This window comes from Monopterus albus, unplaced genomic scaffold (genome assembly GCF_001952655.1).
Source record: "Monopterus albus unplaced genomic scaffold, M_albus_1.0 scaffold81.1, whole genome shotgun sequence".
Taxonomy (NCBI): Eukaryota; Metazoa; Chordata; class Actinopteri; order Synbranchiformes; family Synbranchidae; genus Monopterus; species Monopterus albus.
Window position 1 is genome coordinate 1691784 of NW_018127961.1, and position 12510 is coordinate 1704293.

Here is a 12510-nt window from a genome sequence, read left to right on the forward strand (position 1 = left end):
ACAGTGACAACAGAGAACAAAACGGGCTGAAAAGTGACACCATGGTGTCAAAAGGGTGGGATTTCATCAGTTGTCTACTTTCAAAACTGAGCTTCCTCTTGCTGGTGTTTCCAAGATCACCAGCCCTACCTTTAACCACCTATGGGCCAGCTGCCTAATGCCAGTACTAACCTATTTTTGCTGTCAGATCTAAAAGCACAATTTCACACTTCTGATAGAAACAGACTATTAACTAGCCACATCACAAGGACACATCAGAGGAAGTGTGTGTGTGAGGCAGAGAGGGGTAATACAGACAGAACAAACAGGGTAGCACAGGGATGATATGACAGTTAGCTCTCCTGCGATCCTCCTGCGAAGGAACTGTTGTCAAGCGATGATCAGAAAAGGCTACAAACCCTCCTGTGTTTTTATTCTCCTGAATGCTTGACAACCTTTAAAATTCTTTTGCATGACCTGTGGAAAAAAAAATCCCATTTCTTCCACAAATTCAAATTTACTCTGACCAAAAAACATAAGATTCAAACTTGAGCCAGTTTCACATTTCCAATAATTAGGCAATGATAAGCTACTTCCCTTCACAAATGCAAGTGCAGACAGTAAAGCACACATACACATGGGGCTTCCCCTTCTTTACATAAGGCAGACTGTCCTGACTAAAATACTGCAATCACCATTTGAAAACTTACAATATTTCACATATAAATTAAAAAAAAGGCATGCACCCTTCTGTAATCCAGATAGATAGATATCTAACAATTTGATCTGGAACCTATTGCATCATTTGATCTCATCCTGCAAGGGAAACACTGACACACACACACACACACAGAGGATCTCACACAACTCCCAAGTCATGCAAATATCCAGTGTGCATAATGCCGTCAGGCTGATAGCAAAAGGGAGAATATGAGAACAATGAAGATGTGTAACAATAAATTTCACTCCCCATCATGCCATGTTAGGCTTTCAGACAGCAACATACAGAAACTAAAGGATTCTTGCTTGGTAAAGCTTTCAAGCCTCCTCTTTTATTTAGCAGACAGACATGAAGCTGGCAGTTTAATCCACAGCATTGCTCTCAGAATAATCATCAAATGCTACAGTGAGGCAGTGCAGGCTTGGGTCAGGCAACGGTCCCTTGGAGTACAAATAAAAAGCATGAACAATTTCTAGTTGCAGCCACGCTGGTAGGGGTTTTGAAATAAACAATATCATGGCTATTGCAAAACAAGCATCAGCTGTGGTTAGGCACAGGACTGGCCTGCATCGGTACTATATACCTGAGACCTCCTTACAGCTCATCTTACACCAAAGTCTGCTAACCTCACTGTCCAACCGTCAGCTGCTGTCTTGTTGCACCGTCTGAGATAGTGTGAGGAAATCCTATTCACACTATTCACGAGTAAAACTAGCAGTATGTACCACAACCACAAAATCCTGCAGTGTATTCAAGGAAAGTCTGGTTAAAGTAAACTTTCAAAAGGCATATGAATCTGAAAACAAGAAAGTGACATGCAGATCAAGGAGCACATTTCAATCCAAGGACAAAACTGTAGTTTAGTAAACTTTAGATGCTAAACCAAGGTCTATAGGTATAAAGTTCAGGATAATAAATAACAATGGGCTTCTACTGAAATCGGTGTATGGCACATAGCCAGTAATCTGTGCTACAGTTGCTGTATAGAAATTGGAGCAGATGTGCTCTGCGGGTAAATGAAGTAGAAATCTGTGTCAGAGAGACTTGAGCCTATTAAACCGCGGATGCTTCTTTCCGGGTTCAACCTGTGTCAGATGAAGCGGGACACCAGTGTCCTCGTTTACTCTGCTGCCATGTCCCCACCCCTCCGCCTTTGCCTGTTAGTGTTGCACTTTATAATCAACTACGTCAGATATCCAGTGTCAGAGCTGAAAATGTGGGCCCAAAATTAAGTGGTATGTTTTATCAACACAATGCTCAGGAAAGACACATAAACGCCAAGACGTGGAAGCAATGGTTTCGATAAATGACAGAGGAGCTATATCAGAATACAGCTGTATGGCAGCTCCAGTTCTTTATCACAGTAGCTTAAGTCAATACCCTGGATGTTATCATTTGTACCCATGTGTTGGAACATGCGGGGTTTGAAGTTCTTAAACTAAAAGGCAAAGACATACAGTAGTTTCTGTGAATTTGGGTGCTTGCTTGACAAAGTGTAGGTTACTACTAACCGTTAACTTGACATGTTTTAAAAGAAACTTCCTGACTGTCTATTTGTAGCAGCCCCCTGTCCTGCAGTGCGATGTGCGGAAACAAACTCACCAGGGGTCAAACTCGTGAATGATGCTCTCGAAGCGAATGACAGCAAAGAGCCTGGAGCTGAAGCCGGCCAGCCAGGCCAGGAACAGGATGGTGAAAGACAGCAGGGACTGCCAACCGGCCGGCTGTGACAGGCCGCCTGACAGACCTCCTCCTGATCCGGTGTTGGTGCCTCTTTCCGCGAGCGCCGTGCTGCGCCCGTTTCCAGAGTACGACGCTCCGGAGTTCAATGACGATTTATGTTTGTTGTCGGACACCGGGTGATGCTCCGCCATATTCTACGCCAATCCCTTCGTGGTAAGCAAGCAAGCAAGCGAAGCGAGCTATCTGGTATCACACAGGAAAGAAAAGCCCCCCTTCTTCCTTTTCTCTGCCACGCTCCACGTCCGAAACCACTTGCACCACCTTCCCTAGGCGTCCCGCACCCCCAGAACACCGGCTGTGAGTCCAATCTTTGAACCTTATGTCCCACCAGTGGCAAGACTTGCTAAATAATGCCAGGGCGACACATAGCAGCACGTTTTTGCTGCATACTGAAAGTGACACATGCGGCTAGAGCAGTTCCTCTTCCCTTCCTTGGAGCTGGAAGAAGGGGCGGGAGCAATGCTTGGAACAGGAAGGACTGTCAGCCTCTCACAACGGGACAGGTACAGCCAAGAAAGACAGCTCCTGGAGAAGCCCAATCCCACGGTAGAGTGCGCTTGACGGACAACCAAAGCGACCAATGATAAAAGAACAACCTGACCACTGATGATTTATTGGCGCCGGAGACGCGTGAAGACGATGGGTGCAGCGCAGGGGTGATGAAGTCAGACGAGCCAATGAAATTAATGAATTTCACAGAAAATGCATGAAACAGTGCCGGCACATCAAAAGCAAAGGGACAAAAATAGCGTGTGTACAATTATAACCATAACCTGCTCTGGATAGCATAGCTGGCGGTCGGTCCGCAAAGTTGTCCCATACTGTACATCTTATATCAAGCATTCATCAACCAGGTAGCACTGATTATTATTATTATCATTATTATTGTTGTTATTTCTCCTCTGCTGCTTTTATTCTTTCGCCACCTACGTGTATCATTTCATAAGAATATTATTTGCTATGGACCCGCATGAGAGTCCAAAATAAAGTTTAATTCATTCAGTATTAATATTTCCCTAACCAGAGGTCTGTCTGAGCCCATGTCTTAAAGGATGTTGTTGATTTTTTTTTATTTACATTTTCCCCAGATCCCATACAGCGACAAATCAGCAATGAACTTTGTGTACTCACCGTAATGTCTGTGAATACAGAACCTTGCTTAGCTTATTCATCTGTGCTGCAGACCTCCACTGTTGTCCAAAAACTAGCCTATTAAAAACACACCAGGGAGTCATACTGCTGCATTGTGTGACATGTTTCTTCCTTCAAAAAAGGGTTTCAAAAGCTAAGAAAGAGCCTTCAGTTTTTAGTCTCTCGTTGATAACCCACTAAAGGAAATATGACCCCATTAAAATTCGGTGGGTCACGGGCAAATCACATGACAATAATTCCAGACAATGCGAAAAAGCTTGCGAAGCAACCAAGGAGGAGGGTTCAGAAGTAATAAATTAAAAAGCTTTATGCCAATGTGGGTGAAATTTGACTGTGATACAGTGAAGCTGCTGAAGTGGCTTGCTTGGAGACGGATGGAAGGTAAAATGTCTGTGGACCAGAGAGAAAATTAGTTGCAGTCTGACTGCATTATAGACAGACTTCCAGCTTAAAAGCAATTGAGGATGCACATGCAGCATGGGTAAAAAACATGTTTCTACATTGTCATTATACATGGACATTTTCAGTATTTAGAAATATTTAGCAGTTGACACTGGAAACAACAGCTAGTAGCAGTACTAACGCTAAACAACACCATACACAAAGTTAGCTTGACAGGTGGAGAGAGATCGCCTGTGTGTGTCCAAAAGTATCAACTACCGGCGTGGGTTAAACTTTAAAGCAGAGAAGCCTCCTCTCACATATAATGATAGCAGAAAAGTAACTTTGTCATGCTGTTTGCCTGTTGCTCAAGTTAAGAGCACTGGCAAACTTATTCTGGTTATTATATTTTTAATGTAATGTGTGAAAACCCTGCTCTTCCTCAAAATCTAGCACGCACATGCTAGATGTGCTAGATTCAAGCACAAACATATTATTACAGATGACTGAAGTGTAAACAGGCAAGGCCTCACTCTTAACAAACTGTCAAAATAGGATTTAATCAGCATTAATGATCAGACACACAGAATCATGCAAAGCTATTCTGTTCTCTAGTTCTGCGCTCTGCACTGTCTGGCTTTCCTTCATGGGATATATACTGAACATCTTCCATTTATCACCTTTGCAATTCCTGCAGTTTTAGACACAAGATCTACTTTTCACATTGATATCTTCTTGATCTCTCTTATTCATTTTAGGTTGTTTTGCTTCATTCCTGCACACATCTCACTGATGCCATCGCTTGTAATCCCTTCTGTAAATCCCCATAGAAAGAGTCAGTAATGAGTGAGGCTTTATGCCAACATCAAGCCTTAACTGAAGCCACCCACTAAAAATGCAGGATTTAATTTTCAACCCACCATAAGGTTCATGTTGGGTCAGAATGATGGGCTGCTTTATGTAAAACTGGGTTATTTAGTGTTGGAAAAGCAGCAGAGGAAATATACTGCCTCAGATTTGTAGTATTATAGTTGTATTTAAACGTGGCTTTTACCAGTTTTGCATCAATGTATGGTCAACACATTCATATGATTTTGAAACTGTAGTGTCATCTTTTACTGAGCTAGATGAAGTACACCATAAATGATTTATGTGCCAACATTAGGCCCTGGTAGAAATGAATCTTAATACAGACATTGTTGCAACTTACAAGTTCGTGCTTTTGTGAAAAACCACATTTGGTACCACTTTCTGATAAGTCACCCTATATATAGGGTTTATAAGTTGTAAATGATCATTCTTTTAATGTTAATAAATCATTTACTAATGCTAAATAGAACAATAATAGACTAAATCATTAACTAAATCATCAACTCCAGACATTTTGTATTGCACTTCCATTAAGTTGGGGGATTCCCAAGTGACAAAAGAAAGGTTGAAATCAAAACAGCAGGATCAGGCTCCAAAAACACTGCATCCCCCATTACCCCAAATAGATCATGATAGTATCTTTCATCAGACAAGCTCTTTCCATAGCCACAGAATGCTATTCTCACAGACTGAGCACTATTCAGGAGAAACAAATTGAACATTATGTGGGGAAATCAGTTGACTGGCCTTTTAATGAGAACAACTTTTGGGCTGCCAAGTTGTTGCCAGCTTCATCAGACTCTGGCCTCCTGTGTGCACTGGGATAGTTACAGTTCACTGTGAAGCAGTGGGAATCAGGATCAGCTGTGGATGAATTAAGATAGCTTGATACGGCACACCACTCAGTCTTGCTGATAATTTGTGAGCAAGAATGGAGGGTGGGACCATCAGTGGAAATACTAATATGGACCAAAAGAATGAGATCTGTAAGGCTAGATGGGCTCACTCATGAATAAAAGATTAGACACTCAGACATCCACATGGAACTTACAGCATTGGAAGTCAGCTGAGGTGCTTCCTGGATAGTTCCCTGTGGAATTGTTCATGTTCAAATGGAGGATGATCCAGAAAAAACTGAAGGTATTATGCATCCCATATGACCTAGGAACTGGGCTACCTCTCTAAGCAGGTGCCACTACGACCTAGAGTCTAGGTCCTAGACTAACTCCCACTAAGTAGTGGGAAATGGACAGATAAATTTAAGATTGTGGCTGGTATGTACTTCCAGCATGACACTTGAGTTATCTTTTTAACTCTTACCCAGCGACTCCTATGGATAATTTGACTTCTGATGAGTATAATATAATATCAGCGTTGGGGGGTAGTGAACTACATGTATTGTAAACTAGTACTTTAACTACTTTTTGCAGTAGCTTGAAGGTCGTCAGCTATGCTGATTCATATTTATATAGTGATTCAAGTAGTTCAATTACTTTTTAGCCATTTTTGTGTAAACTAATGAAACTCCAAACAATTTGGGCCATAAAAGGAAAGAAATGATTATTTATTTTTATTTTAGAATGCTGCATGTGGCAAGGACATTTTCAGTGCCAAATGAAACCACCTGTTGGATAAGAACTTTGAGGAACAGCTCATGTGTTGTATAAACAAGACAGTCTGCTCTGACAAGTGAAAAGACAGGCCCATTATTTAGGCCAAGCTGTTCACACTGTCTAAAAAGGTGCAAGTCGAAGATTGTTTTAGTAAAGCTTGTAGACGTCAGATGCTACAAAACTGACAAGTATTCCGTCACCACACATGCACCGAGGCAAGCAGTGTGTTTTGGTGGAGGAATGAGCCAACAGATCTACAGTACTCTATTTGCCTACCAGGAAACAGCTGCGCTGGCCCATAAAACAAATCTTTATTCCAAAGCAGTTTGGGGAATCTGAAACCATTAGATCTATATGTTTTGAATACAAGTAGACAGATACAGAGGTTATGCTAAAACCCATCCTCACACAAAGAAACAAAGAGATGGATAGTCTGGAGATGCAAGAGAGTTTGATCATTCTGAAGGAAAGGAAGGGCTTTCTGAACAAAAAGAAATGTTTAAAGACCATAATGAGGTTCATCTCTGTGCCATCCAGAGAAGGATCAGCTGGGACTGAATAAAGACTTGACCCTGAGAGCAATGTGACTGCAACGTGCACATCAAGCTAATATTCCAAGGTTTTAGTGAAAATTAACCCAGAGAATCTAAACACTTGTATTTATGTCATGTATATATATTTCTGTTTCTGAACTGTTGTAAATGTTTAAATTATTCATTTGCTAACTTTTTTTTGATACACTTTCAAAATCTTTCACGAGAACAGTGAGAAGAAAACAAAGATTTTTCACAGGGACAGATAAGTTTCCAGTTTCATTTCCCAGTTCTGCTTTAGTTTAGCTAATTTCACAGTTTCTGTTGACAAGGTTGATCATGATATTCAAATTGAAAAACAGATTCTGCTGGTCAGTCATGCTCTGTTTTTCATAGTTTTTCTTCCTTCCTAAAGGCCTGTAAACTAGTTTTGCAATCACCTGCTTACTAGGAATGTTGCCGTTGAAAAGGTGAAATTTTTTGTAAAATTTTCTGTAATCATATTGTACTCTTCTCACCAATTTGTAGCATGACTTGAAAAAAGGCGATGTCACGTGTTTCAGTGTGCCAAGCAGGATTTAGCAATATTTGAATGAAAATCTGATGACAGTTGCTGAGTTGTTTGTTAACTCTCAGTCTAACTGGATCAAAGTGCACTCACATTATTTCACCAAAGTAGATTTTTGAGTGTTATAAATATGAAGCACAACAAACAATAGCATCTGTTTTTAAAGTTTAACTATGTTTCTTTAATATTCATTAATTAGTGTTTGACATAGAGTTTCCTTTCTCAGGGGCTTTTCAGGAAACACGTCTCTATGTTTGCATTGTAAATTTTAATCTGTTGGAGAAAAAAAAAATTTAACTGCATCAGCAGCTCAATGGGGTCAGTCCTGGCACCATCGCTTTTTAAATGTATACAATTTCTCATTTGGCAACCTGTTAAAGGAACATTTCTTTCTTTCTCCCTCTTTGCTTCTTTCTTTTTTCTTTCTTGCTAAATAAAGACTTCTGTAATTGTAGTGGGTCTATAAACCAGACAGAGGGCATATCTTCATGTTCAGGTTTACAGTGAGTCAGGAACCTCTGTTATTTTTGACTCTAACCTTAACTTTAAGACTTAGTAATGTATGTAACTGAGGCAGCCTTTTACATATCTCTGTCTTGGGTTTATGTCTATGGGCTGCATGTGGACTCTTTACCCATCTTTTTGCAACATCTCATACTCCAAACTCAGCTCTATGGATGATATGCAACCTTGAATAGTTGAAGATGTTCATATACTTTTGGCACTAATATAAAATCTTACTACACATTTCCTGTCTTCATATCTTTACACTGAAAGAGAATACTAAAAATAAAGACATAAAAGTTGTAGTCCAAACACTGTAAAGGTGGTATAGCTTGAGGACGCAACTCAGTATTCCCTCTACACTCATTTTGCCTAATGTGGTGCATGTGAAAATAACATCGGTTGTAAGATCAGTTTCATTTTTCACTTGAGTTATTTGAGAAATCTTATTGTTCTAGAAACATCATGCAGGGCTGAGCTTTTACCACTCAGTGTTTAAACAGTTCATATAGTATTAGTTACATGGGACCCCAAAACATGATTCACAGGCCAGCACAACATGTAGCCTCACTTGTGGTAGCCCCATATAAAAGAATAACATGCTTAAAAAAGCATACAATAATTTATCCTTCAACTAATCTTACATTACATGTTTTAAATATTAAAGTAGATAATGAAGTCATGACCTTTGTGGCTAATAAGACTAACATTAATTTTTCACATTTCTGCACAGTGCACACAGAGTCGCTGCAGAATCAGCAGCTATCTTACTATCAAACGACAGGAAGCAGTTTGTGGTCAGCTGTATCTCTGCTGCTAGCACAGCGGCAAACCATAGATGTGTATGCTTAAGTGAAGGTGTGATAAAGGTTCATAGTTTCAATTCCGACATCACACCCTCTAGAGACACAGCAGTTTTGGTTAGCTTTTAGCTTCCACACATACTGCTCTACATGTTTTCATTGATTCTGTAGGCATTCAGAGGTGGTTAATGTGCTAATAACTACACTAAATGTTATGTTTGAGTGTAGAAAAATACAAAATGTAAGGAATAAGATGCATTTGGCTACATATGTTATTCCTTTGATATAAAACTATAAAATAAAATGCATAAATAAATAATAATAATAATGCATCTTACCATTTTCTGACACAGTTTCACATGTATGTAATGACATCAGAATAATATTTATATATAGGAGAATGTGAGGGACTAAGAAGACTTGCTCCCTAGAAGGGCAGTAATATGCTATACAGGGTTTACTATTTGCAGTGCCATTTTCACCTGATAGTGACTAAATCTCATAGCAGATATGTGAAAATGTCCATGTGCACATTATACCTGTATTCTAGTTTGCAGGATATATATTTTGAGAAATAGTTTTTGGTAAAATGCTTTCTAAAGTGAAACTGCTTGTAAATCTGGACAAAGCATCAGTTGAGGTGCTATGAAGTTTTTTTTTTTTTTTTTCAAATATTTTTGGTCCAGAAAGCACAAGGAATGTGTGAATAATAACAAGGTAGAGACTACACCTCTGCAGTGAAGGTAAAAATCAGAGTCTTGTGTGTAGAAGGATTATAATTAAGGCTTACTTGCTTTTGGAAGAAGCTGAGTTGGGAAAAAGTACACAGGCTGTTACAGCCTCACACTAAGACATTTAAATCTCCTGATTTGTTTATCACACACATAATGTCTGTGCTGTTTTTGTCTGTGAACATTTATTGTTCCACCCACACACAGTTGTTGGACAGAATGCAAATGCACACTTTGGTGTAAATGGGCTTCATGGCCAGTGTTGCTTAAATCCCCTCCGCTTTGAGAGAATCATTTACTGTCTTTAGCTTTGCAATATAATTTAGCAGATAATGCAAAAAAAATTTATATTAAGGCCAGATTTGTTTCTCGTGATCTTAACCCAATTTTATAATCTAACCAGTATTTGTGTTTATAGGACAAAGTCAGCCGTACTAGCTATATTAATCCATTTGATTAAAAAAAAAAGATTTTAATAAGGAAAGACCAAATAAGAGTGGAAAATTATGTTTATTTAAGTTGAACACAGAAGGATGATTTAGCAATTAGACCCCGCTGTTGAGTGCTTCTTCAAACTAGAAGCCTGGAGCAGGTAGGAGATAGGAAGAATGCCCTGGGGTATAGATGCTGGTGGTGGTGGAGAAGCCTAAGGATGGACCCTGAAATGTCTGGATTGCCCTGTAAGACTGAATGGAGGTGGGTTGTGTGATGTAGGTCTGAAAGGCAGAATGCAGAAACAGACTGATATTTAAAATACGTGATCCATAAGCTGATTGGTTCAAGAAGTGCGTGGAAGGCAACAACTGGGCAGAAGTAGTATGACAGAAAATGAGTGAGCAAAATTTTGACAGCGTGGGGAAAAAGGGAGGAGGAGGCAGAAATCAGATTTCCCGATAAGAGGTGAGAATCATCTTTTTTGAACTTTTGCCTAAGCTTCTTTTGACTGACAAGTTGCCAACTCAGAACGAAAATCCACACTGGCTAAATTTGAACACACTCTGTTGGGCCACTGTCTGTGATTTTTCAGTTTATTTATCTCAGTTTTCTGTTCACTGATTACTCCATGTTCATTGCCTTAGCAGAAAGGTGGCTCCTGTAACTTAAGGCTATTGGATATACCACAAAGCAATATGCATTCACCTGTACCATGTAATTTTAACAAAGATTCAGAATTCAGTGGAAAGAAATGACATCATAATTGACAACAGTGGCCTGTCTATTGAAGATGCACACATTTTAAGGTGAGACTAAAGTGATTTTTACCTAGCAGTGGTTTAACAGTTTGTTCCTTTGTTGTTGCTTTATAGTTTAAGTGACTTGGAAGTATCCACAGGTTACTATTATAAGCTGTTAATCCACAAATACTATAATTGATTGATATACTGCCAAGGGAGAGAGGAGACAGAGGAGAGGGAGAAACTCTGGCTGTGACAGCAGAGACTGATGGAGGGTAAACAGTCATGATTTAAAGAAAAAGATGCAGGAGGAACACTGACTCTGAACAAGCCCAGTACTCAGCTCATAGAGGGACATGTAGGCTACAAACTCTGAGAGGAGGAACTCTGTTCAAGTCTATCTTATATTTTAGTTTAAGTTTAAACAAGACTGGAACCCATTAAAAAATAAGTGACAGATGTATACAGTATAGGGACAAACACTAACAACTATATTAATGTATTGCTTTATGCTGGTTACAGGCCTAATGTTTGTAGACTCAGCAGTGAAAAGAAACACAAAATGATTTTCCATTTATATAAGATATATACAGGTTTTACCTCCTTTATTTCACTACAGCAACTCTGCACCGACAAATTAAATAATGAATATGTGGTTTAGCTTAAATATGCTCCTGTTGGGCATATTAAGTTGGTGGTGAAAAAAATACATTCAGAAGGGTCTTATCTGTAATAAACCATGACATAATTCTCTCCTTTCCATGGCAGTACATTAGCTGCTTTCAACTGTAAAACATATCCACATCAGTATTGATCCCTACTTTCCCAGAACTAGCCTGGCATGCATGCTGTTTGTGTAAAGTTGCTGACACCTGCTGGCGATTTATTAGTACTACTGTCTAACAAAAACATTGGCACCAGATCAGCTTTAATTATCAGGGCGAACTGGCAACAAAAAAGCAGCCCGGGAATTTGCTGTCATGTGGTTCCATCTTGATTTGTCAAACTGAAACTGTCACAACAATTTAATTTATCAGTGAATCATTAAAAAGAGATCAGCTATTTTTGTACAGTTTGTGTTAGTCTAATATGTAAAATGATGGGCCTGATTTTCCATGAGTTTCCTGCCAATATGTGTGTGTGCAGAAAGCAAAAGTGTCAGGGGACAGGCTGTGGACTTTGTTCTGGATGAGATACCCTGTCTGGGTAAGGACTTGTGATGAAATCAGTGAGTATCATCAAAGAGCATCATCATATGTAATTTAAAAACTGTCACATAACAACATCAACAATGCATTCTGTTCATTATTAGACTCAGTTGGCTTCTCTCAAACTGTAAATAAACCTACTCACTGTTTTAATCACACTCTTGATCTTGTTCTGACATATGGCATCGAAACTGAACACTTAATAGTTTTTCCCCATAACCCTCTTCTGTCTGACCATTTTCTAATAACTTTTGAATTTCCATTAATAGATGATACTCTATGTGGGAAACAATTCCACTACAGCAGATGTCTATCTGACAATGCTGTTACCAAGTTTAAGGAAATAATTCCATCTTTATCTACTTCAGTGTCGTTTGCCAACACAGTGGAAGGAGGCCACCTTAACTTTACTCCCACACAAATCGATAATCTTGTTGATAGTACTGCAGCCTTCCTGCATAATACACTTGATACCATTGCCCCTCTGAAAAAGAAGGTAGCGAAACAGAGGAGGCTAGCCCCGTGGTAC

At 39.4% G+C, this 12510-nt stretch overlaps 1 protein-coding gene across 1 annotated transcript in view; it reads right to left on the minus strand.

The window, feature by feature from the left end:
• The window catches only part of stt3b (STT3 oligosaccharyltransferase complex catalytic subunit B), an 83695-nt gene extending 80789 nt beyond the window's left edge, over nucleotides 1-2906 (minus strand). The window contains exon 1 of the mRNA XM_020606770.1: nucleotides 2303-2906. Coding sequence (XP_020462426.1) covers nucleotides 2303-2574 — 272 coding nt within the window. The 5' untranslated portion in view covers nucleotides 2575-2906. The remainder of the gene's footprint in view (nucleotides 1-2302) is intronic.
• Between the last annotated feature and the right edge of the window lie 9604 nt (nucleotides 2907-12510).